The following is a 25,933-nucleotide window of genomic DNA, read 5'->3' as shown; positions in this document are numbered from 1 at the left end:
CATTACTCAGGGCCGCTGTGGCTGCCCGGGGGTGTCGCAAATAGATGGACGAGGATAGGCCCATGCTGTTGCTGCACTCCCTAAAGGCCCGGCCATAAAGTCGTGTTCCGACACATCTCACCCAGCCGCGGGAGATCGATGCAGGTAGCCAGGTCGCCATTAGCTCGGCTAATGCAGACAAATGGATGAGCGGTGGCCCATCGGGGCAGAGGTCGATGGAGAGCAGCGTGAGAAGGGCCGTCTCTCCTCACATGGTTCTGTTTGGGGGTAAATACCAAAAAAAAAAAGAGTGTTCCGACTGAAGGGGTGATGAGCTACGCGGACGCCACGGTGGTGGAAGCGAATGGACATTTGAAGACGTGTAGGGGCAGGTCTTCTGAAGGGTGGAAACCAGGGCTCCCACCCCTCTAACACAGGTAATAAAGTGATGGCTGGCGCTCACAGAACCTCAGGCTCCGCCCTCTCCCACCGGCCCGTTTCCCAGGATGTTTTCTTTAGTGAGGTGTGCGCGTCAACACATCAGCGCCCCGTTTATCCACGCTTTTATCACCCAGCCCCTGCTATGTCACCCTCTGGGAGGAAGCAGGACGTGCCCGCTCTCACGAGGGAACACCTGCGGGGTGGGGGGGTGGTGCTGATAACCTGCCTCGATTTAACGACTTAACCAGACGCAGGATCGGACTTAACTAGCAACACGTGTGTTGAGACTTCCCTTTGATAAGATCCCGTAATGAAGTGACCTAACTGGGGGGGAGACATCTGCAGCAGATTAGACAGTCAGCAGATCGTGTCCAAGATGGAACATAAAATGCATCAAGACACCTTTGTTTTACTAGAGGATGTCATTTTTTCTTATTTTCTTATTTTCTTATTTATTTATTTTTAAGTTTTTTATTTGATGTGGGTCCCCCTCCATCAGCTAAAGGCATTAGCAACGTTAACGTCCTGCTCCCTGCTAAATCCAGATCTGATTTCTGAAAGTAAACTCACTTATTTTGAAATTGACGTTAGGAAGAAAGAAATTGAATAAAGTTAAAATAAGCATTTTGAAGCCGTTCCTTAACAAATGACACATCGAACACTAAAGATTAAAAAAAAAAAAGCAATCCTTTAAATGTTTATTAAAGAAGATAAAATATCACCCCCCGCCTTTTCCTGTACTTTTAGGAAAGCTCAAGCATCAGAGAATAAATTAAATCGAAAAAGCAAAACCCAGATGACTTTGTTGACCAACATTAGAAGAAGCCATAGTTTAATTATTTCTACCCCTGAATGTAACAGCATCAGCTCTAATCTATCTTTTCACATGACTGATTATTTCCCAAACTTTGAGATCTGAATGTGTTAATAATATTCCTGTAATCTCTCAGTTTTGTTTTTTTTTGGGGGGGAGGGTTAATGATTCGTAGCAAAATCAGAAGGAAATGATGTTACGAAAGTGAGGATGAGCCATAAAAACAGACAGTCAGTGGAGGAGAGACGGCGCTATAAAAGCCCAACTATCCACCAAACTGGTCTCAGAGCTGCTCTGAAGACATCCCGCCCCTTCTTTCTCTCCGCTCTTCTTCCCCTCCCCTCTCTTCCAATGGATGGTGTAGCTCTCTCTCTCTCTTTCTCTCTCTCTCCCCGGCAGTCTGGTGGAGCCGCACACGGGGATTAGAGGGCTGCTGTGAGTGTCTGCTCAGAGAGAAGAAGCCAGAAGATAAGGAGAAATAAGAGATCTGCAGATAAAGAACCAGTTGTTGTGGATGTGCTTCATCTTTGACGCTCGGGCTTGAATCCTCATTTCATTCCGCCGGGTTGAAGCTCTTCACCTGGAGGGGAGCAGATAAGCCAGGGGACTGTAGAGCCTGGACCTCCACACGGGGAGCCATGTGAGCTGCACCCCTCCGAAGCCTCTTCCACGTTGCTGAAGTTCCTCTGAGCTGGGGAGCACAGCTGGGATTTTACCTCCTCTCCTCCCTGGAACCTCCACTTTTTTTTTTCTATCCAGGGGCTCAGGTAGCGGGACCGGTCCAGGCTCTGTGAACCCTCGTTCCTGGGCGCCACTCAGGGGGGGTCGCCAGCGGCCCCTGGTGCGGAGGCCGGCCGGCAGCGCACGGGCGCCATGGATTACCTGTTTGGGGTTGTGGTGCTGCTGTGCGGCGTGGTGCAGGCGGGCAGAGGTGCGAAGCCCAAGCACAATGTACCCAGGCTAAAGCTGTCGTACAAAGGTAAGACCTCCCCCTCGAACCCCCCCCAGACTCTGGGATATACGGACCAGCGGTGGTGCTTTCAAAGCAGCCCGTCCAGCCTGTTTTTGCCTCCGGCTGCTCTTTACGCTCCCCTTTTCATGCACTCTTTCTTGTTTGGAGTGTCTTTTTTTTCCCTCCTCTCTTCTATTTCTGTGAATCTATTCCTGCCCGTGTCTCTTATTCACTCCTCCATCTTGGTCAGTAAACAGCATCTAAGTCTGTGTTTAACCTCATTTATTCCTCTCCGCCGTGCGCTCCCATCTGTCTCGCGGAATTCACTCTTCTTCTAACAAATAGTCAGATTGGTTCCATATGCCGAGGGCCGGCTGCTTGCTCGGAGTTTAATGTATACGTTGGCCCCCGCACCAATTTTCCGCCTCGCGCCGTCCCCGTACGGATCCATTAAGTGTTTTGAACGGGCGGCGGAACCTGGACTTTGATGGCCTCTGTCCCGAAATACAGTTATGAGACGTGGGGGGGGCGTGCAGGTTCCGGGACTCCTAATTACTCCGTTGCAGAGTTTAGCTTAAACAGGGAACTATACGTGCACGCTGGCTCAACATGTGCCCTAAACGCTAGCATCGGGGAAGTCTATTTGCAGCGCGCACGTGTAAGTTTTTCTGACGTTTCCAGCAAACATGTTATTCTCTCCTCTTCTGTGTTATTTTGAGGGGAGACTGCGGAGCGCCGCTCCTCTCCTCCTCCTCCTCCTCTTTTCTCCCTCGTTCTTGTCTCCTCGCTCACACCCAGCACTAAATCAAGCTCTTTGTAACAGCAGCCTTTTCATCTCCCATCGCAATAAATAGCGGCATTTTTGCCAGTTGTCTCGCTTGGAGTCGGTTCTCCCTCCTCTCCTCCTCTTTCTTTTGTAAAACACGCGCTCCAAAAATTTACGAACAGGATGGCGTGCTGCTGGAAAACAAGAGCTGGTGGTTTCCGCCAACCTGATGTCTGTCACTCTCATTCGCTGTCTATGTTTAGCCGAGATATTTGGTGTAACGTGTGTTTAGAGGCCTTCTATATGGCGCTCCGGCCTATAGACGCAGCCCAACTTGTAATCATGGTATAGCTTATTGTCTTTTATTGTTGCGATTGTCTGTGTTGGGATCTATTGTTAAAAGCTAGGAGGCTGTTGTTTTTTAGCGCCTCTCCGCGCTCGCCGCGGTCAAGATATCAGCAACGGAAGAGAGGCGATGACACGCATTTACCACGCAGGCTGGATAAATCTGGAAGGAATCATGAGTGAACTTACCTGCAAGGAGTCAGGCATCCCTCGGGCGCCATCATGTCAGCTCGCACAACAGCGAGCCCCCGTGCATGATGGGAAAATGTCTCCCCTTCTTCACTCAGCCATCTGTTTAAAGAATATAGCTCCCTCCTGGAGCCCCTTTGTGATCCTCGTCACCAATCAGCCTGACAAGCCAACATGCTTCTGACAACAATGCAAGACAAGAGACGTGTCATCGGGTGTCAGAGCGCGCGCTGATGGATGAGCGTCCGCAGAGGGTGTGCGGATGTACAGTTATTTAAGCTAAAAGCGCCTCGCGGTTTATACGTGCGAACGTTCCTGCCATGTCTCGGCGTGAGCGCCCGACACCTGCTCTTGTGATTTCCTCCATTTAGACTGTAAAGTGGCGTCTGAGTCTGCGAGTTTCTGCGAGTCGAGAACTTGCCAGATCTGCCGAGGGCTTATATTTAGAATATCTGACACCCGGGTTTCTGCTCATCTCACTTTTGTGAAGTCATAGGCGTTTTTTTTATGTAAGAAAGTGCTTTTGATTCTCCGCAGACACATCAGAGACCTGTTAAATTAAACACATGAGTGTGTCATGCTAGCGAAGCCACCAAGTTTTTTTTCCAGAGGCCTCATTGTTCAACCAGAAAAGCAACACACGGTTTACTGCCACCTAGTGGCCTGGAGTCTTTTCCGTTTCCTATGGAGCTAGCTATAGCTTAGCTAAGCCTAACCGTAAAAATGTAAACATGGAAGGATAGAAAGGAATTGCGCGGCCACGGCGCTCGTCCTCAACACCGTTACTCCCCTCACGATTGTTTGAACACGTGTGCATGCCGTCATGTGAGTGATCATGTGACATAAAGGCACAGGTGTCCGCTGTCTCGATGCCTGTCGGCGAGCCATTTACGGTCAACGCCCACGCCGCGGTGGGTGGAGGGATGAACGCGTGGCGGACGTCTGCATTTAAGCTGGCAGGCGAACAGTAGAAGGTGCAGAAGGAAAGAGCCCGGTTGTGAAGCGGCGTGTCAGTCATCCCCTCTCCCTCCACGAATCAAGCATAGTAATTAAGACACATAAATGAGGAGGAGGAGGACGCCTCCGGGGAGGGGTGTCCAACACCTCGCAGGAGGATAGGGACAGGAGAGCAAGGTCTAGTGACACTCTCCTCAAATGAGTCTTGATGACGCCCCCCCAGGGGACGGACGGTTGAGGAGAATGATTTTTCTCCTGGCGGGAAGGACGGCTGCACAACTGCAGAGTGTGCACTTTGAGAGTTGGGACGTCTGAGAAATGGAGGCAGGTAGATAAAATGACCTCTCGTGGGACGGCTGGGGCGGCGTGCGCGCGGTGAATGATTTCCCGGCGGGGTCAGTTAGACGTTCGGCTGAACGGATGTGCCGTGACGGGGACAGCGCCGCGATCACAGGGGGTAATGATTTTCTCCTCTCCTTGAAACTAGAGCAGCTCTCACTTTCCCCGCCAGAAGGCGAAACCCGAGGAGACCCGAACCTCAGACGAAGTTAAAACCGTCTCTGCCACCGTCTAATGTCCGGCCATGCAGGTTTATCACAGCGACATAACAAAAAAAGCCCCCCCCGTAAATTCCTGAATCTCACCTGTGGCGCAGGTGGCCGGCAGGGGCAATGCTGACCCCTAAAGGTCAATTAATGCACGTACACTGACATGCGCCTGGACTCTGGCCGATCCTACAGTATAGGAAGGACCCCGCGGGCTCCATTTTAAAGTCCTCGTTAAACAACCCGACAATTAACCGGCGGAGTATGTAATTGTGGAACCCGCTGTGTGATCGACATCCTGCTGCTATCGTGGCCACGGAGGTGGGCGGAGCTGAGGAGGGAGGACGGAGACAGACAGAGACACTGAAAACTGGCTTACAAGCCTTTAAAATAGACACTCGGTGTGGAACCGCACTCAGTCTGGCCACATAATAAGCTCGCGCACGCGCGCGTGTGCGTGTGTGTGTGTGTGTGGGTGGGCCGGCCAATGGAAATACGTGTTTGCATGCTGGTGGTTGTTTGCGTATTTTGTTCTTTTATGCACAAAGAAGCTCCTTTGTGTCCATTCGGAGGGCTCTGACTATCGGAGGTGATCCTCCGTGTCCCATCTGTCCTTTATCGTTCCTTCTCTTCGCCCCTGAGTCAGATCTTCAACTGCGTGCTAGTTTTGTTTTCTCCAGTTTACTTCTCTCTACCCCTTTTTGATGCGCTCCCTTTCTTCTCTGCTCCATTTAGACACACGCCCTAAACTACACCCGTCATTTGCACTCGACCGCACTCCAAACGTGGGCCAGTCTTTCATGCTGCGGTTTTGCCCCCATGTAGCATCTGCATGTATCACATTTTTTCACGCCGACTCACACACCTGACCGCAGCGTTCCGTAAACTCCCAGCTCCATCATTGTGCAATGACTCCAGTTAAAAAATCCAGTTGCTGCCGAATCTGTGTGACCCTATGGAGGGGGCGGGGCCTAACGCACACGCTAGACTGACGTGCCCTTTCCGATCCGACTGAGTTTGGGAGAATCTGACCTACGACTCCTCAGCGAAGCCTACTTAACTGCCAGTTTTTAGAAAGCTCCACAAATACAATTATGCTCCCTGCAACACATGCTACATGCACAACATAACGTCCGACATTCGGACAACACCTGCGGCGACGCCCGTGTTCGTGCTTATCGAGTGTCCCACAATTCTGCAGTATTTATAAAATATTCCATTATCCTCACACGCCGTTTGTAGCCACAGCCAAGTAAACAACGGCCTTTAGCGCAGTATGTGTTAGCTAAAAGATTAACATGTGTAAGCGCTGCAGGGACACGCACGGGCGGAAAAATGTCCCTTGCCTTTGCATCTGTGTTTAGAGACGTGGGTTTGGGTTACAGCGCGGCGCGGATTGCTGAATGGCGGGTACGAATGGGTGCCGCCACCTGCTTGGTCTCGTCAGTCAGACGGAGAAAGGGGTGCACCGTCCACTGCGAACAGAGTCGTGTTACAAGCGGAGGGGACATCTCCGCGGAAAGATGGACCCGGTGACGGATGGACGGCAGACGAGTGCAGCCTCGGCCAGCCTCTAATTTAGCCCGTTTTGGTTCCCTCTCTCCCTCCGATTTGTTCTTCCTCTCCCTGTCATAAATGTCAGACGCAGCATTAGACATAATGAGGCCGGTCCTGAAAACACTTCTCCTCAAATGTCAAATTTTAGGTCACCACGTTGGGGAAATTGCAAACATAAATCCTCCAAAGTCTATAATTTCAGGGCTTTGGTTTTTGAGTATTGTCATTTTTCCAGTGCGAAAGCATTTCTCCAAAGGCAGACGCTGCGTTCATTTATCACACGGAGCCTTGTTTTGTGAAATAATGGAGCGGGACTGTGCGTCTGCGTCCGCGTCCCCGCCGCGTTCACTGTCACAGTTTGCCCGGGACAGGCGGGGATGTGTAGCCCTGCCTCATTAATTTCTAATAAAACTGCAGAGCTGACATCGGGTTACACGATGCGGCTGACAGGCTGCGCTAACAGGCAGTGGCTCCAGACATGACCACGTTAACCACAGCCTGGTTCCTCTCAGAGTCCATCCATCAAGCCGCCTCTCTGCACGGCTCCGCGGGCGGACACGGTGCCTGCTTGGACGGCCCATTTCATGCCCCCTTTATGTGCTTTTCTTTTTTACTTGCAAAAACGTGCATTTGCATTTCTGTGTGTTCTTTATGAAGAGAGGCACGGAAGAGGGGCTAAACGTGTATGTGCGTGCGTGTGTTTCTCCGCGGTCGGCGCGGCCAGGCCCGCGGTCGCAGAGCTGGTGGAACGCCACCCTCCGCAGTCCAGGAGGCGACGCGACCCAATTAAACGGTTCCACTTTTGTTCCTCCACAGTTCCCCCCTGCTTGTTCCACGTGTCTCACTCACTTTCTGCCTCCCCCGCCGCTGAGACGGCGCAGGAATGCCGTGCGGCCGCGGCTCTGGCGTTTTGGGTCGGGAAAGTATGAATGGTGCTTTATGGTGAGAATCAACACATATTTAGGTTTCTTAAATAGATCCTCTGCGGTTTGGGATGTGGCCACATGTTCCTCGTTAGTCCCTGGCGTACGTACACAATGGCGGAGCGCAGGCGTATTCACACAGGTATTAAATGTCCCTGAATGCTCCGCGCTTTACTTCCAAATCAATCAACACTTTATTTCCACTTTAGGCCCTTAACGGCACATCTTAATTGTCCTGCGCGCACGCCAGGCTGCGCGTTTCTCCGTCAGAGCGTCACTTGGCCGCACCTGAAAGAGAAATCCGCCGGTCGCCATGGAAACCAGCCCACACCTGCTCAGAAAAGATGCGGAGGGAGGGAGGGGAAGCGAACTTTCCAGGCATGTGTGGATATCCTTGAGCTCAGGATAATATTCCATTCTTTGTTAAGCAAAGCTTTTCTGCGTGTTTCCAGCGTCTCGCCCGCCGACACCTGCGGGCCGAGGCCGCCGCCACACACATCCACACACGCGGGGGGGGGGCACATTCAGAGGTAGAGTGGGGGGAATAAAGAGTGTGTGTGATGGCAACGCACAGGAAATAAATAAAATAAGAGTAGGAGAGGGTCACATTTTGACCATGCTGCATTAGTTTAATGGAATATTACCCGTCGGCTGGAGCCAGTCAAGTGTTCCCCTCCAGCCGGCGTTTTATGCTCCGCGTCACTCCAACACGGTCGAGGAGCGGCGCCTTACGCGCATCCAGATAAACATCATTTAATGCCCCGTCGCCTCTCTTTCACGCCGTTTCATTATTCCGCGATTGCGCGGCGCGTAGGCGTCTAAAATGCCTGCCTGGTTGGAGACGGGGAGTGAAGAGTACTCCACAGACAATTGCACTTCTGAATGTAACTGGTTTTCATCCCCGGGGCTTTTTTTAATATCTATGAAAAATAAAAAAAACCAGGAGCCAGGTTATTTTCTATGATTGAGCAAAGCAGCCAGACAAATAATTCAAAAGAATTACTTGTTTGGGCGCAATAAAATGACATGAATCAGCGTTTCGACTGTTAGCTTCGTGCTAACATAAAGGAAATCTGTTGAATAAAGGATCAAGACCCTGATAGAATGATCAGGAGATGTTTACTGACAATCCGACGTGACGTCAGACTAATCCTGATTATGACTTTAATCATGATTGATTAGCCTCGTGGAGTGTGTGGAGGTCTGAGCGGTGTCTTGTAGAAGCTGCTGAGTGTGCTCACTGTTCCACTGGTTCATGCCGCATAAGCACAACTGCTGATTGGTTTACTTAGACTGGGTAGATCTGCGTGTGTGTGTGTGTGTGTGTGTGTGTGTGTGTGTGTGTGTGTGTGTCCTGGGAGAATTGGTGCAGTGTAAACATTTAGGTCAATATGAATGGAACATGCGTGTCAGGGTGTGTGGAGCTTCGTGTCGATACCTCCTCCTGCGTGTGTGTTTTGTGTGAGCTCTGCTGTTCTCTCCACTTCTGCCCATTCATCATTTCCAAACGAGCGTGTACGTGTTTGACTTGGAGGTCCTTCTGCGCTGGCCCGCCTCGTTCCTCTTCTCCAAACAGATCCGGGCTCGGGTCGAGCCTCTCCGTGTGCTGCGTCTTTGTCAGACGCCGCCATGTGTTCTCCAGTTTTTTAAAGGAAGAAAAATGGAGAAAAAAAAAGGACTCTGGCCCATCTGAGGTAAATCTTTCATGACCGACCTCAGACGGCTGCCTTTTTTGGACCATGTTCCCGGCTCCTGGGTCGAGCTCCAGACTCTCGCTTTTTAGCTGATGCGGCGTAAGCCAAGATGGAAAGGGATGAAAAGACGGAGAACAATGTTTGTCCTCGTGTTTGTACTTCTACCTCAGTATCGTTCCCAGTTTTCCGGGCCTTCCCTGGCTCCTTGTCTTCACTTTACCACGGAGGCTTTAGAGCACTTCCTTCCACTGGGAATCACATCAACCTCTCCGGTTGGGAGGCTGACAGTAATCCATCCATCTGATTGGTTTCCACACCACAATCAGCGGCTCTGGTGAATTTATTACATTTCCTGTCCGGATCAGCAGTTTTTTTTGAGTTTCCTGTGAGTGGGTGGGCCTTAACAGCACCTTAGGTACTTGTCTCACCACCTCGTGCCCCCTAAGGCACCAGGGCCCCCTGGAGGTCCCCCTCTGTCTGTGTGGCCTCAAGAGTGGACGTAAACCTGACGCCACACGTCCACTCGGCCCATCTGCGGCACACACCAAATTCTCACACAAACGCGCTCCCACAGACCTCCATTCATGCCCGCCCACGCCATTTTCTCCAGCCTCAAACAGACATCCGAGAGACGCAGATGAGGCGCAGCGCTCTGTATTAGGTGGCGAGCCCCCCCCTCACGCCCCTTGCCCATCCCCGCTGGTAGTCTGTACACAGACGCGGTCCACATACCGCCTTCCCCATCTCCCCTCCCATCAAACCCAGCTTTCATGTCGACACAGATGTCCAAGATCTTACACACTGGGAGCGGGCGCAGATGGCTCCTATAGAGGCCCGTCAATCACAGCCCCGGCGGGGGAGCGCTCCACCAATCGTACACATACATGTACTGTATATACAAGTTCTGGTGCACACGTGTGTCCCGTGTGGTCGCGTGGTGACACTGATAATGATAAACGGTGCAATTGGCTACAGATGCAGATGGAGAATCCAATAAAAACGACTAAATTCAAGTTACGTGGTTCAGACTGGCGCTACATGACATCCCCCCCCCCCCCCCCCCCCTTCCCCACCACCGGCCGAATGAATTATTCAACCAATCACACGGCTGAGCAGTCAGAAGTGTATCCCTGATTGGGGCGTGCTGCGCTAACTTTCTGCTGATGTCTGTGGAAAAAGAAGGGGGAAAAAGCTAATTTTGCTTTAGCTGTAAATCAAACTCCACATCCGACCTTTTACTGCTGTTGTCCTGGGATTTAGCCCCGCGTTTTTCTCACAGATCTCTTTTCTCTCCTCCTGCAGAGATGCTAGAGTCCAGTAACCTGGTCACCTTCGACGGCCTGGCTAACAGCTCCAGCTACGACACCTTCCTGCTGGACGAGGAGCGAGGGAGGCTGCTGGTGGGCGCCGAGGACCACCTCTTCTCCTTCGACCTGGTCAACATCAACCGGGACAAGAAGCAGGTGAGGCTGAGGGAGGAGGCGCCGTGTCAGGCTGCAGCGGCTGTTATCCGAGCTCCTCTCTTCGCTCCATTACTCCGACTGTCTGTCTCGGCCCGTAATTGTGTTACGCCACCCGGACGAGGTTAGCCGTCTTTTTATCAGAACCGGTCCAGCTTCACGGACGCGGGGGGGCCGAGCTGGGTTATGAAAGTGCAAAGGAATGTGCAGTTGCTGCAGGTGGGAAGAACATTCTCTTCCCTCTAGCTGTGTCCTGAACGCGGATCAAAAATAGCGATGGAGCAATCAAAACAACCACTTTATCTGCGCGGATTCCGTTGTTTCGCTCTTAAAAACCGCGCAACCCTCCACATCTGTGTGGCAGCAGGCGCGCAACTCAACTCGGTTGCTAATAAATTGTGCGCTGATATAATCATTCCCTGACTTCCCTGCAACTTTCATGTGCAGAGTTCAGCCTGTGCTTATAATTTACACTAGTGCGCGTCCAAAATTTACAGTGTGGATTAAGGCTGGGGCCCAGAGTCGAGGGGGAGATTCTTACACTTTTCCCTCCGTGTGTTTGTCTTCGGAGTCGTTCCTGAGCTATTTCTAATTGATCGTGTTTAACATGCAACACTGGTAATGAAAATGTGTGTGTTAATGAAATGTGACTTTTCTTTACCTCCTCTCAAATACGGCTTCTCTCCACACAGATCGCGTGGCCCGCCACTCCCTCCAAAAGGGATGAGTGCAAGTGGGCAGGGAAGGACTTTTGGGTGAGTCCAGAGTTCATTTACACCCTCACTAGAGTTAATTTAAACCATATTTTTGTATGTTCCAACCAAAGCCGTTGAATCATTTGACATTTTTGAGGTATTTTGTTAGTTTTTGAGCTTCTTAGGTCATTTGTTTCTGTTTTAGAGGTTTTAAAGACTGAAAAGGAAATAGTTTTGATCGTTGTAAAGACAAAAATCACTTAAAACAGGTTTCATTTAATTGCGAATAAATGTTTAACGGCGATAAAAACGATTTAACGTCCCCATTCATGGTGCCCATATGACTGCTGACGTCAACACCAGGAAGTTTCTCGTTTCCAGCGAGGAATTTACAGAAAGGAAATTAGTTCAGAAAAATGACAAATGTGCTCTAAAGCCCACTGTACCCTACAGACCCCCCCTCTCCCCTGACACCTATAAACAAACACGCTGGATGACAGATGTTTGGTCGCTGTAACGCGCACGTTGAGGCATTACCTCAGAGGTTATTAGCCGCTCCGGGGCGGATGTTTATGCATGTGCCTCAGATTGTGCGCATATGTGCGTTTCTGGTGTGTTTTTCCCGAGTCGGCGTTATCTTTGGAGGTGTGTTAGCTCACGTGTGCTAAACGTTTGCTATGTGGCAGCAACTTTGTTTGCAGAAGTGCGTGTTATCGTGCCGTTGCTGTTTGGATAGGTGCTCGCCGTGGATCCGGTCTCAATTTCACGGCTGGGCGATTCCGGAGCGTGGTGGCGACGGGGTTTGTGAGCTAAACAGAACTGTAGCGTCCTTGCGAATTGGGGGCTTTACTGCGGTCCGGTTACAGATTCTGAGTCTGACGCGAAGTCGCAACCACACAAGCAACACTACACCTTTGGTTCAAGGCTCTGTGGTAACAACATTTGTTCTGGCGGCCAAATAATTTTTGAAAAACACGATGATGAAGTGCTCGCGTGCAATGAAATCGTTTATTCCTAAAAGCGAGGCCGTGAGAGTGGAGGCACCACAGAACGGACCCTGATTGAGACATAACAAAGGTATTAACATCCCCCAAACAATTCCTCCTCCACCACATTTTATAGCCACGGAGCAACTGTAACAGCTGCCCACCAACATGCCTGATTTTCTGCACAACACTTTCCAGGTCGTTGCCTTTGATTCAGCGAACAAAGGATCCTGGAGAGTAGAGTGGTTATTTCTGGACCGTCTGAAGTCTTTTCCAATGAATTCTTCAGCCGTTACAAGTATTTGTTTTAAAACATTGTTATATAAAACTCATCCACAAGTAAAAGCAACAGCAGCATGAGAAATGCTTAAGATTTTTGCCCTAAATGCACTAAAATGTCTAATATAAATGTACATTTCTTTACTTTATTTTAAATACTTAAAATGTTGTATTTAATTAATAGCATCTAGTGATTTTTATTCAATAAATATCACATTTACTATTAAAGGAATGATAGTGTGCTGGCCAAAAAATACAGTGAAATGAAGATATTAACTTTTATTATTGATATTTTAACAATAACATAATTTTTAACAGTAACATAATTTTTCTGGTTCTATTTCTTTATTCTAAAATTTTAAAAACTAACAGAAGCAAGATAAAAAAAAAATCTCTGGCCCTAATTTTAAAACATTTCTCTGAAAGTGTAATAATACATAAATTAACTCGTTAGAAAAGTTATCCAATAACTGCTCTGCCAGTTAACTTAAATAACAAAAAAGGAGAAATGATAATTCTCGTGAACACTAAAGTTCTAATTACACTAAAGTTCTAATTACAGTTAATGAAGCAACGTGTTATTCACAAGTTTAGAAATAATAGTGGGATGATGTCACAGCATTTAACATTTGGTAACCGCCACCTCAAGATGGTTCTGTTGTCTGTGGTTTGTTTGTTTGGGGCACCTCAGGGTCGAGACGCAACCGCTGCAAACAGCCACGTAAAATCCCAAATGACATCGGGAGCACTCGACGATGTGTGTATAATAAAGTGTAATAAAGGGTGGGAGGATGACGGCGCTCCTGCTGTGCAGAAGTACGATGCACAGAGGGTAAAGTCATTAAGTCTGAGATCCAGGAGAGCGCGGGGTTGAGGTCAGCCTGTTTGGAGCGCTGCTGTGGGCTAATAATAACAGAGGTGGTGAAAGATATCCAGCACTTTAGATCCCAGCAGGAAATGCTAACATGCTAGCGTTTTATTTGATGTGTGGTACCATAAAAAAGGTAAAGATTGTGACGCGAATGTGCAGCAACAGACGTGGATTCTTGAGATTTAAGAGAGTCGGGCTGAACTTCTGAAGCCTGTCAGCGGGGCCGAGCTCTAAGATAAAGACGCATAAGCCAGCTCGGTGAAGACAGGAATTCTTTGCCGATCAGTTGCGGTAAGTTTGAAACTGAAAGCTCGTGTTTTCCCAAGGAATTACGTGCTCCGGAATTCAGGAAATCACTACTCCCACGTAAGCAATAGACCCTTCCACGACCCCTCTGAAACAGGTGAAGCTGGTTCCCGCTCAGGCCGATTCAGTTACGAGAGTCGGACATATTTTCATTTGCGTCCTGGCCGCGATCCCTCGAATGGGCGTTTTCGTGTGTTTTTGGATGAGTGTTGGACGATGTTTGCAGGGTGTGATCCCAGAGTCAATTTGTTACTAGGCTGAAAACGCGATCCCAAACATTCAACACGATGATGTGCCAGCACGGTTTAAAGGATGTGTCAAAGTACGGAGCGAGGAATGGTTCTGCTGTGTGTGTGTGTGTGTGTGTGTGTGTGTGTGTGTGTGTGTGTGTGTGTGTGACATGCACTGCTTGTGTGTGACATGCACTGCTTTACCAAATCCCAAAGCAAATGTGCGTTTAATTACTCGGTGACTGTTCAGTGTGTATGTATAATAAGGCAAATCCCAGGCTAATCTCTTAAACACATGTGTCCAAATCAACTCCTCCAGGCCACTAATAACCCTCCGATATTAGCCAATCCTGTTGATTAGCGGTCTAATAAACAGTCTCACACCGCCGGGACTCTGGATGTGCTTCGGACCGCCAACCCAAACACACTCGGAAAGCTCAAACACAGGAATCATTAAAAATCCAGGAGAGCTTTGCCCAGGCTTGCAGGTGGGATTTCCTTGATGGAGACTCATTTCTTTCCATAAGTCTTTTCCAAACCAAGTGGAAATACCCCACAAGACAGGGAATTCCAACCGAGGTTTTCCGTTTTCTGTTATTGTCTGCTTCCAATTTGTCTTTATTTGCAGTTAAATCATGCCAGGGCTGTCTGTGTCCAAAGTGTTGACATTGTTTTCACAAAGGATAAAACGTAATTTGAGTTTTATGATATGGAAACTATACCCTGCACGCAGGTTTGACTCCCGTCCAAACAAAGGCGGATTCATACTGACCTCACTTGTGTAGGAGTCCCGCATGGTTGCGGTTTTAGCAGACGTTATCTTCTTTCCTTTTCAGAAAGAGTGCAACAACTTCATCCGCGTGCTACAGCCTTACAACCAGACCCACTTGTACATCTGTGGCACAGGAGCCTTCCACCCAATCTGTGCTTTCCTGGAAATGGGCAAGAGAGCAGAGGTAACACTCACATTGTTTTTGCACATTTAATCAGTTTATATATATGCAAAAGTAATTTCTTCATTCATTAATAAGTCATGAACGCAACAGGGGAATAAGGGATAGTGCTATTGTAAAGCTAATGAAAATCTAATAGTGTCCCCTGGAACCACAATTGTGCACTGCAATTACACATTTAGCTATCTTTGCAGGGACCTGGCCAGCTTGAACACAGCTGTGTTATTGTTTATTTTAGTGATATTAATATTAAAAATTTGTCCGGTCTCACAAAGACTGTGAGACCCCACGGTGCTGTTTAGAGAATAAAGACCCCATCTGTGTAGAAAAACAAGTAGTCACACACACACACACACCATGTTGAACAAATCAGTAATCACTCCCCTCATTGATTACACTCTCAACAGTGTGTGTGTGAATTGCTAATTATTCATGACGGGGCATTGAACAAGCTCTCCCGACATAATAGTTTAATCAGTCATCCCGATAAAGGTCTGGAGGTTAATCAGTGCATCAGCAGGCGTCTGTGCTTCGGCTGCGGACTGTTTACAACGTGCTAATTTGAATGACGGAGGAGCTCCTTTGAATTTAAATGAGTGGCAACGGTGATTTGAAAGTGTGTTCACAATTATTTCTTTATTTAGCACAATTTATTGTTGATCACTTTCAGTTTGGCGTAATTTGAAACGAGCCCTCTAAATGCACCTTTAGCCAGAACCACGGCGGCTTTTGCTGGCCTCCGTTTGAACTTTGACCCTTTCCCACCGCAGGATAACGTCTTTCGCCTGGCCTTGCATTTCGAGAACGGCCGAGGGAAAAGCCCCTATGACCCCAAAATGCTCTCGGCTTCACTTCTGATCGGTGAGTTTGATCTCCTCCTTGATTAGTTCCAGGAAGTAAACTCTGGATTCCAAACCGGACATTTGTTGCCTCCCTCACTGCCAGATGGAGAGCTGTACTCTGGCACATCTGCCGATTTCATGGGAAGGGACTTTGCTATTTTCCGTACCCTGGGAGATCATCACCCAATCAGAACGGAGCAGCACGATTCAAGATGGCTCAACGGTAATAAAAGATACAAACATGTAAATCAGTTTTATGTTCATTAATATCGGTGACAGGTTAGTTTAGCGCAAGTGAAATGTAATATCGCAACTCCTTAAAGTGGATTAGCCACATTCTCTTCGCATGAGCTGCTTTTCTCCAGATTACAAAGACCAAAACATTTTTTAAAAGGATAGTAATTTTAAAAAATGAGGGAATATTACAGAAGATTACAGAAATAAAAATGTCAGAGATTTTGTTTTAACAAATGTTTTATTGTATGAAGATAATAATGCCTTTTAATGTTTTTTATTGTATTCATTTAATAGCCTTATAGTAATATTATTATTATTAAAAAGTGAAAAAACATACTTTTTATTGTATAAAAATCTAATATGTAGGACTTTTTCTGTTTCCTATAACTTAATATCATTTAAATATATGTCAATTTAGAATAAATACACACTTTAATGTTTCACACAAAGCACATATATATTAAAATAATTTTCCAATAAGTTTCCTGTAGTCAAGTATGACCAAAACTGACTATTAAAGTCAAATGGGACAATTATGGCCCCCGCAAACCGCAGCGACTGTGAACTGACTGGAAGTACAGTCCTGCCATTGACCCGTACGGAGGGGGGAAAATCCCACTGATCTTTTCAGCGGACTTTGAAGCATTAAAGTCCCTCCCGAGCCTCAAGTCGCCAATCACTTTCATTCATAAGCGGACATCAGATATCAGCGGCCATTCAGCAAAAGTCCTCTGGCTTTGCCTGTGCTGCTGAGATTAGCGGGCCAGCGGAGCGTTGTATACTGCTCGCTCTCTTTTGCTATCTGTCGGCACCGCTGAGGACTTAGGGAGCCACAAAGGGTCAGTTTGAACCTTTCCCTCAAGCTGTGCCATCCCTTTTTCCCCCCACTTTCCCACAGAACTAATCCACTCTCAGCTGTTTTCCTGTAGTGGAGTCAAGTTCCCTCCAGCTCCCTCTGCCCCAGTTCTCCCCCCCGGCACCCCCAAAAATCACAGACGCCACCCATGGGCCGTGCTGATGGCTGTGACATATTAATAAAGAACTTTTTGGGAGTTAATCCCCATCGATCTTTCACCTTGTGTCCATTCAGGTAAAATTCAGATTCTGGATTGAGTCCATTGTTGGCATGGAGACGTTCTGTTCAGTCATCAGCAGCGAGGTTACGTGGCGCTCAAATGAAATATAGGACTGAATCTTAATAGCAGTTGATTTTTCCAAAGGATTTGAGATTAAATGCTAGCTTTGGCTCCACATCTCCTCGCTCTTTATTGCCCCCATACTTGATGCCGGCGTGGGCCAAAAGGCTGCGGAATAGAGCGGTTTGTAGCTGGGAATTATGGGGGATGAATAGAATGACCTCAGCGGCTGGCGACACTGGTGGACGCCTGTTTCCGTACGCGAGCTAATCCGCACGTTCGTAAATTTTCGGATTTAACGGCACATTTGCAGTGGAGGTACGACGCCTGTGTGGGGTACGCCTGATTCATACCAGCGGTCTCGCACCCGCGCGACACTTATAAATCCGCTTCCCACTTTGGCCACGCTTGTCTTTTTCACAGCTACTCTATATCTTAAACGGCCATGCGGGCGGGCGTAACACGGCACTGCTTGTTTCTCTGCTAACACCCGGAGCTTTTTGAGACGGGCTCGTTTTACGCGCGGCGGCGACTCGGGGACTGCTGCGACGGTCCTCCCGGGAAAGGCCGGGGAAATTCCGGCCCCCGGAGGCTGCGTCCCTCACAGCTTTGATCCCCCATCGCGCTTAAAAGAGGAGACAAATTTATTCGAGTGTTACGGCGGGACGGCCTGAGCCGCGTGTGTTTGCGAGGATGTGGTCTGCAGACGGGGGGGGGGGGGGGGGGGGGTTATGTGGGATTTAGGAAGGGAGCGCTGGCTCGGGGTGAAGTCAGATACTGTAACAGCATAAAGTGCATGGCTGTTATTACCGAGCCGTGACTGCAGAATATCACGGGGGATTGGTTTGGGAGGTGTGAAATAGGGGTGAGAGTTGGGGCAGAAGATGGATGGTTTAAGAAGGGGAAAGAAATGTGTACGCGATGTTTGTGAGGCATAAAATGTGCTTATTTCATGCTAAAACAGGCCAGAGTGTCTATTCAGGTAACGACCTGCTACCAATTGTGTGTTACATTGTGTCAATCAGTGAGGGTTTATGGCGTTTCCTCCTTGCAGACCCCAGGTTCGTAGGCGTGCACTTGATACCCGAAAGCGACAACCCGGAGGACGACAAGATTTTCCTGTTTTTTAAAGAGAACGCCATGGATGGCGAGCACACGGGCAAGGCCACCATCTCCAGGATCGGACAACTGTGTAAGGTAACAACACGCAGACAAAAGCCCGGTCCAGAGCAGGAAATGAGGTCAGACTTTTTTAAATTTACGCTGTGTGTGTTTGTGCAGAACGACATGGGGGGCCACAGGAGTCTGGTGAACAAATGGACCACTTTTCTCAAGGCCCGGCTGCTGTGCTCCGTCCCCGGCGTCAACGGCATCGACACGCACTTCGACGAGCTGCGTGAGTGCATCATCCCTACTTAAACGGCCACCTCCTCTCAGATGTCCCCACTAATCCACCCTCACTTTTCTCCACAGAGGACGTTTTCCTGATGAGCTCCAAGGATCCCAAGAACCCGGTTATCTACGCTGTTTTCACCACATCCAGGTACCGACGTGTTGTCATGGTAACACAGTGATGTAACACCAAGCTCATTAATGTCTGACTGCATGAATCGACCTTTGAACTTCAAGATGTTATTTAATTTAGGGGGAAATAAAAGCTGAACTGGTGGGTTTTTTAACGGCACCAGCATGATGAGGGGCCAAGATCTCAAACAGCCTGACAGATGTGGGCAGGATCACGTTTGTTTTGATGATCTGTTACCAGGAGACCTTGAGAAGCAGATGTGTATTCAGGAGGCAGGTTATTTCCTCCGTATTAAAACGCTGGATCTTTCCTTCTTTCCATCGTGAATTCTCATTGTTCGTGCCCTTGAGACACTTTGTGTAATTTCCCAAAGAAAACGACACTGCTGATGTGAGCGGCCAACAGTGTCCCTGTCACATTCCCAGACAGGGTTCCCTTCCCATAATCCACTTACAGGTGTCTTGTGTTTGCGTTCCTCTCCTTCCTCTCCCCTTTTGGCGGATTTCAGACGGGAGATTGCTTTTAGGCTGATTCCCCGTCTGCTGCGCTACCTGTCCCTCCTTTGAAACCTTGGCTGGGGCTTATGGGGAAATCAGATTAGGGGGTGGGGGGGTGAGGGGAAACGTGATATTCATGCACACCTCCCGCCTCAGCCTTAAAGGGGGGCGGCGTGTGATGAGGCGAAGGCGCGGGGCAGACGCAGATAAGTGATGTGAAATGGCGCAGATGGAGGCACTTATCCTGATTATGATAAATTTGCATGGGGGGAGGGTGGGAGGGGGCTTTGTGTCCAGTAGCGTTCGCAATTAGCTTTAAAAGAAGGACAAACACTTCGCCATCAATCACCGCTAACGATAAGACGGTTGAATAGAACGGCGGCGCCCAGGGAACGTGCATCGACAGGTGCGCTGCACCGGGAGGCCGGCGTCCGGCTCTCTGGAATGCACCCAGAACAAGAGGTCGGTGCACATGTGCGCCCGTGCCGCCGTGGAAACGTGCACTTTAAAATTCAATTACCGTGCATTGAGGAATTAGAGTGGTTTAATTGGTTTTCTAAGTGGCCAGTTTTCACAGATGTATGGGGGTCACGATTCAGAGGGGCTGACTTTTAATATCACTGCTTAATGAGGCTTAAAGAAGCTGCCACTGGCAGATCAATGTTTGACTCCTGTGTGTGTGTGTGTGTGTGTGTGTGTGTGTGTGTGTGTGTCTGGGCATCCCGCCTTTCTTAAGCCCAGACGTGGTAGTGTCTGTTCTGTACCCCTGGAGTTAATTGAATTTCTCTATAATTAACATTTTTAAATGCTAATCCATTCATCGTTCCCGCTCCAGTGAGGGCTGACGGCTGTGGGAATGCCAGCCGCGTCCCTAATTAGACCGATACAACTTCCCGTTGCAGTCAGCCAGACAAGGGCTCGTCACAGAATGTCACCGCAGAAGCAAAGGTCCGTGCAAATCCACAGCCGGCATCTGTGAAATGCGATAAAAGCTGGTGAACGAGCATCCGAGCGACAGGGAAACGATTACAAACATCGGCAAAACAGCGCAACGGATCCTCCTCGGATGAGGTCACCCCGACATTCATTTGGAAATTCTGCAATATCAGTAAGAAGATCTCTGGAGATGTGCTATTGGTGACTGGAGCCGAGATCTAGACTCCCAGTGTCTACTGGAATAAGTATTATGGAATATTCCGATGAACCTCAAGTTTATGAGTCAGTGAGGATGACCTGGAACATGACTCTGATGTGAACGTGTGTGTGTGTGTGTGTGAGCGTGCTTCCCTGCTTCCATCAAGCGAGCGCTCGCCAGGTCTCTGTTTTTTTGGTGTGGTGCCCAAATTCCTGTCTGTTCTCATGACGCTGGAGGCGATCAGAGCGAACCTCCAATCTGTCGTTGCTGTGCTTAGCTAAAGACAACCTCGCTCTCCTCCATCTTTGCGTGATGACGGGTCATTTTGCCGTCTTTCTTCAGCATTTCACGAGCCCCTAATCCCTGCCTTGTGGGACTGATCCCCTTTGTTCATCTCCGTCACCTCTGTCCTTTCAGCGCCCCCCCCCTCCTCTTCACCACCAGACTCTTGATGCATCATCTCTTGTTTCTTCTTGCTCCTCAGTAACATCTTCAAAGGCTCAGCTGTGTGTATGTACAACATGGCTGACATCAGGAGGGTTTTCCTGGGGCCGTACGCCCACCGAGACGGACCCAACTACCAGTGGGTGCCTTTTCAAGGGAGGGTGCCCTACCCCCGCCCTGGCACTGTGAGTCTGCCAGTAAAACTGGAAAATCCTGTCAAATTAAAAGCACAAACACACAAATATGAATCATTTCTTCAATCCTTAGTGTCCCAGCAAGACGTTCGGAGGATTTGACTCCACCAAAGACCTCCCTGATGATGTCATCACCTTCGCCAGGGGTCATCCGGCCATGTACAACCCGGTGCACCCAATAGGCGGGCGCCCCATCATGGTGCGGACGGATGTGGACTACCAGTTCTCCCAGCTGGTGGTGGACAGAGTGGAGGCAGAGGACGGACAGTATGATGTCATGTTCATCGGCACAGGTCAGTGGCAACGATTTAACCTTATTTTTTAAAGAATCTTTCATTTTCGCTAACATGCGGCCATTTTTCCAGATGTGGGCACAGTGCTGAAGGTGGTGATGATCCCTAAGGAGAGCTGGCATGACCTGGAGGAGGTGGTGCTGGAGGAGATGACCGTCTTCAGGGTATGGCGTCGCAACAGCAGCATTTTGAAGCGGTGCTGAAGCCTCGGATGCTACAGATTTATACACCTGTGTGTGTGTTTTGTGCAGGATCCCACCCCCATTACTGCCATGGAGCTGTCCACCAAGCAGGTACAGACGTGGCCTCACCCCTAATCTTAAACCAGGACGTTTAACTGCGACCTTCCGCCCAGGATTCTTACGTTTTACACCCGGTTTTTTTGCCCCGTTTTCAGCAACAGCTGTACCTGGGCTCGGCTCTGGGCGTCTCGCAGATGCCCCTGCACCGCTGCGAGGTGTACGGGAAAGCCTGCGCCGAGTGCTGCCTGGCCCGGGACCCTTACTGCGCCTGGGACGGCACCGAGTGTTCCAGATACTTTCCCACTGCCAAGAGGTAGGAGGCTGCGCTCGCTGGCTAAATATTTGCCCTTTATTTCCCCTCAGTGTTTGCTGAGCTCAAGCTCTTCCTGCGCACGGCGCCGGGGCTTTTGTGTTAATGATGTCACGCGTGGGTGCACCTGGGAGTTATCAGCGCACCTGCAGTGTGCTGTTGCAGTTGGCTTGATAGCGCTTTGCTCAAGGGCGTCTGGGCAGGCTGCTTTCTCTGACCTCCACGGGCCGGTTAACAAGCAGTGATGTCATATTGTTGTCAGCACGCTGGAATTTCCACTTCTGTGGATGAAAGCACCAAATTGGACCCGATCTCCCCAGCTAACGAGGTTCAGACAGCGTCCGCTAATCGATTAATCGATGTTGAAAGTGGCTGGAGCTGAAGAAAGGCTGAAGTTAGAGAGCAAAAAATGCAGTAATTTAATCCACATGTACATAGGATCATTCCAAAAGGTACAACTCGGAAAACTGGGTTACAACATTTGCCAGGAACAGTTGTTTCAAGCTGCGGGACCGTCGCCCCGCAGCCAATATTCACACACACACACACACACACACACACACACACACACACACACGTTTGTAATACTATCTTTGTGGGGTCTTTGATCGATGCGATACATTTCCTTAACCTAACTCCAACCTAACCCTTGAAGCCAAGTCTTCTCCCTCAAGCAGCCGTTCAAACCTGTGAGGACCACACACGGCTAAATGTCCCCACTTTGCTGGTGAAATGCTTATTCTGGGACTACGCATCAAATCCAACACAATATACAGCTACACAAGCAGACACACACACTAAATTACAGCCAACAGGAGCTGTCTGACCGCTTCACACTGCAACCAAGAGGTATGAACATAACACACCCTCAAATTACCTCTGCTGTATTCCAGCGGTATTACACACTCACACACACATACACACACACTGCATCCCATTCATCCAGAACTTCTCACACTAGCAGAAGTGGGCCAGTGGGTTTAACTCAACCTTGGCTGGGTTACAGAGGAGGTGGCACACCCCGCGGTTGAGACCAGGATGGACTCCTGCGCATACTTTCCCAGCCCTGCACGTGCTCAGGCAGGAAGTGCACAGCGGAGGGAGGCGTGTTGGAGACGCAGAGATGAGTGATTAAATATGATATTCAGAAAGGGAAAAAACCCCTGACTCACATTCTGACCGCAGCTGCCCATCTGGTTCTCCTTTACCTTGTGTTTCTGCTTCTCACCTTTGCCGCCCCCACTCCCTCCATCTCAGCCCAGCTCTGCTTTTTACAGCCGCTGTCAGAGACCTTAAATATGACCGCGACATTTAAGAACAGGGCAGACACGTCCACAGGCAGTCACCACAGCCTGCTCATTAAAACACTTCACCTTTTTTCTTTTAGAAAAAAAAATAAATGCAATTTTACGAGAATATTTGAGGGAACAAAACAACTTCCTCTTCTTGAAACTGGGTTTGTATTGCATTGTGTAACACTGCCCCCTAGCGGTTGGCAGGAAGCTGTGCAGCGACCAAAACCTGCTCAAGCTTTAAATGACCTGTGAATTCAAACCAGTTTTATGTCCCACTTTGCAGACGAACCAGGAGACAGGACATCAGGAACGGAGATCCTCTCTCCCAGTGCTCGGACCTGCAGCATCACGGTTAGAACACCTTTTATCGTGACATCAAAAGGCTGATGGCGGGACATCAGGTCTGATTCATGGGTTTAAACATCTGTGTTGATGAGCAGAAGACGCCGATGGCGTCGGCAGCGTGGAGGACAGGAGCGTGTACGGCGTGGAGAACAGCAGCATGTTCCTGGAGTGCAGCCCCAAGTCTCAGCGAGCGCTCATCTACTGGCAGCTGCAGAAACCCGACGAGGATCGCAGGCTCGAGGTGGGTGTGGCGGCTCAGAGGACTCCATCCACCACAATCAGCCGTTTAACTCAGGCGGGTTTGTTTTCCAGATCAAGTTCGATGAGCGGGTGCTCCGGACAGAGCAGGGCCTGCTCATCCGCAGCCTGGCCCAGTCCGACACGGGCGTCTACCACTGCCAGGCCGTGGAGCACGGCTTCATCCAGCCTCTGCTGCGCCTCAGCCTCCAGGTCATCCCCGCCCAGAAACTGGGTGACATCCTCCCCGGGCTTCCCGCCGCGGACGCCGGGGTCGACCAGTCCGCCAAGCACAGGCTGTGGTATCGGGATTTCCTTTCTCTCCTGGACCACCCGGACCTCAGCAGCGTGGAGGAGTTCTGCGACCGCGTTTGGAAGAAAGAGCGCAAACAAAAGAGGGTGAAGACGCCAAACGGCAACGCTCAGGTCAGGACGGACGGCGGCTCCAACTCGGCTCTGCAGCCAAAAGCTCCAAACCCCCAGAGGCAGCAGGCCGGCCCGCCCCAGAGCCGCCCGTGGCTCCAGGCTGGAGGTCCGGCGGCGGAGAAGAGCGAAAAGGGGACGCAAAACGTGGGCGGCCAGGTGCCGAAAAACAACCAGAAGACGCCGAAGGGCAACGCGGCCGCCTCTGCGGCCGCCGGGGGGTCTCGGGCGAACAGCCAGCACGCCGCCAAGTGGAGACGGCTTCAGGAAAATAAGAAGGGACGCAACAGGAGGACCCATGAGCTTCAGAGACCCCCGCGGAGCGTTTGAGGAACAGCAGAATCAAAGAAAAGAAGCCCAGATCCACACATACAAGCACAAACCCACGCACCCAAACATGCACACAAGCACATCCTGTAGATCGTGTACGACTCCGACCTCTCCACCCATAAACCAACGCCTAGGTAGACGTCCACCAACTCCTCTGGTGCCGCAGCGACTGAGCGCTCATTCAAGAACACAAACGGACCGCGAAGAAGGCCGAGGAACTGGAACACGGCCTGCAAATGTGTGAGGACATGGCTGGTTGCCTGGGATACGGGCTGGCGGACAACCTCCTGTACATAAGCTCCTAAAATAAGACCGGGACAAAAGCGTGTACCGAGGAGGCGAGCAGATGGACCTAATGTGCTGACGGGACAGTTGGACGCGGATGGACCCACGGACGCTTCCGCCGCCGCCGCCGCCGTCTCTGGCCTGAGCACGTGAACGGCGTGATGAGGTTCGAGAAACAGATGAAAAAAATAGAGCCAAGACGGAGGAGAGGGACGGGCCGCTGTTCCCCTCGGCCACCTTCTGAAGCTGGGGAAGGCTTTGTGCATGTGTTTGTCGGTCAATGTTTTAATAAGCTAGTTATTTTACAAAAAAAATTAGCTTTTTTTTAAAAAAAAAACAAAACTATTTACCTTTCTGTTCTGTAGAGGAGGCCGGACAAAAAAAAAAAGAAGCTATTTTTGTGTTGCTGTTGCTGATTCCTGCTGTCGGCGATGCTCCAAACCCAGTCCCAGACCAGCGTTTGTGTACATATATACCGCCATGCTAACTGTGTATATACGGCACGTACACGGTCAAGAACTCCGCCCGTTATTATTTATTTGCTCATTGTTTTGTGAAAGGGTTGCATTTATTTTTGATATTATGCTACTCGGGGTTCAGCGGTGTATTCGGAGAAACGACGGCACCAGAAGCTACTTTGATGGACCAACTGACTGGAACGCCACGGACTGGTTGGAAACGCGTGAACTGGCTCCGACTACGATAAGCACAATTTTGTTACTTTTGACCTTTTTTCCTTTTTGTCAGGCTGTCCGGAACCATCCAGTCATCGACGAGCCATTACGTGTAAGATAATTCCCCGAACTGAACAACATTAGCTGTGAATCTCTGTAAGAAATAGTCGAAAATGTTAAATTTAGTCTGAAAGAGACACATTATACTGCATGTGAATGCTACCTACAGTAAGTGCATCTTTTTTTATCGTCTCTTTGCGTGTTCCGTGTGAGAGGGGTGCAGGTTTCTTCTGTCCTTTTTGCCAAAACCGGTGATTGTAACGAACTCTGGCCAAAGCCTTGCGAGAAGACCCCCCCCCCCCCCTTCCCCCACAACCACAAGACTGATGTGTCAAGGCAATAAATTAGTCTTCTCCACCAAACCCGTGTCCCCCCCGACTCTGGTGGAAAGTGCGAAAGCTGAACGTCGCTGCTGTAACGGTTCTTTCTGGCATGTGTTCGGTTGTCTGAATAAACATCTCCGTTTGAAACAAAAGGAGAGGAGGGA

At 49.6% G+C, this 25,933-nt stretch overlaps 1 protein-coding gene across 1 annotated transcript; it reads left to right on the top strand.

The window, feature by feature from the left end:
* Nucleotides 1-1,489: 1,489 nt before the first annotated feature.
* Nucleotides 1,490-25,933, top strand: sema3aa (sema domain, immunoglobulin domain (Ig), short basic domain, secreted, (semaphorin) 3Aa). Its single transcript, XM_011613347.2, has 17 exons — nucleotides 1,490-2,213; nucleotides 10,465-10,625; nucleotides 11,315-11,377; nucleotides 14,826-14,945; nucleotides 15,713-15,803; nucleotides 15,888-16,007; nucleotides 18,212-18,354; nucleotides 18,439-18,553; nucleotides 18,631-18,700; nucleotides 20,799-20,943; nucleotides 21,026-21,245; nucleotides 21,318-21,409; nucleotides 21,497-21,538; nucleotides 21,643-21,800; nucleotides 23,376-23,443; nucleotides 23,533-23,678; nucleotides 23,750-25,933. Exons 1-17 carry the CDS (start codon nucleotides 2,108-2,110, stop codon nucleotides 24,425-24,427), a joined length of 2,538 nt encoding a protein of 845 aa, XP_011611649.2. The 5' UTR covers nucleotides 1,490-2,107; the 3' UTR covers nucleotides 24,428-25,933.

This window comes from Takifugu rubripes, chromosome 18 (genome assembly GCF_901000725.2).
Source record: "Takifugu rubripes chromosome 18, fTakRub1.2, whole genome shotgun sequence".
In the NCBI taxonomy this organism is placed as follows: Eukaryota; Metazoa; Chordata; class Actinopteri; order Tetraodontiformes; family Tetraodontidae; genus Takifugu; species Takifugu rubripes.
Note: the sequence above shows the minus strand (reverse complement) of the source record. Positions and strands in the feature narration are given on the sequence as shown.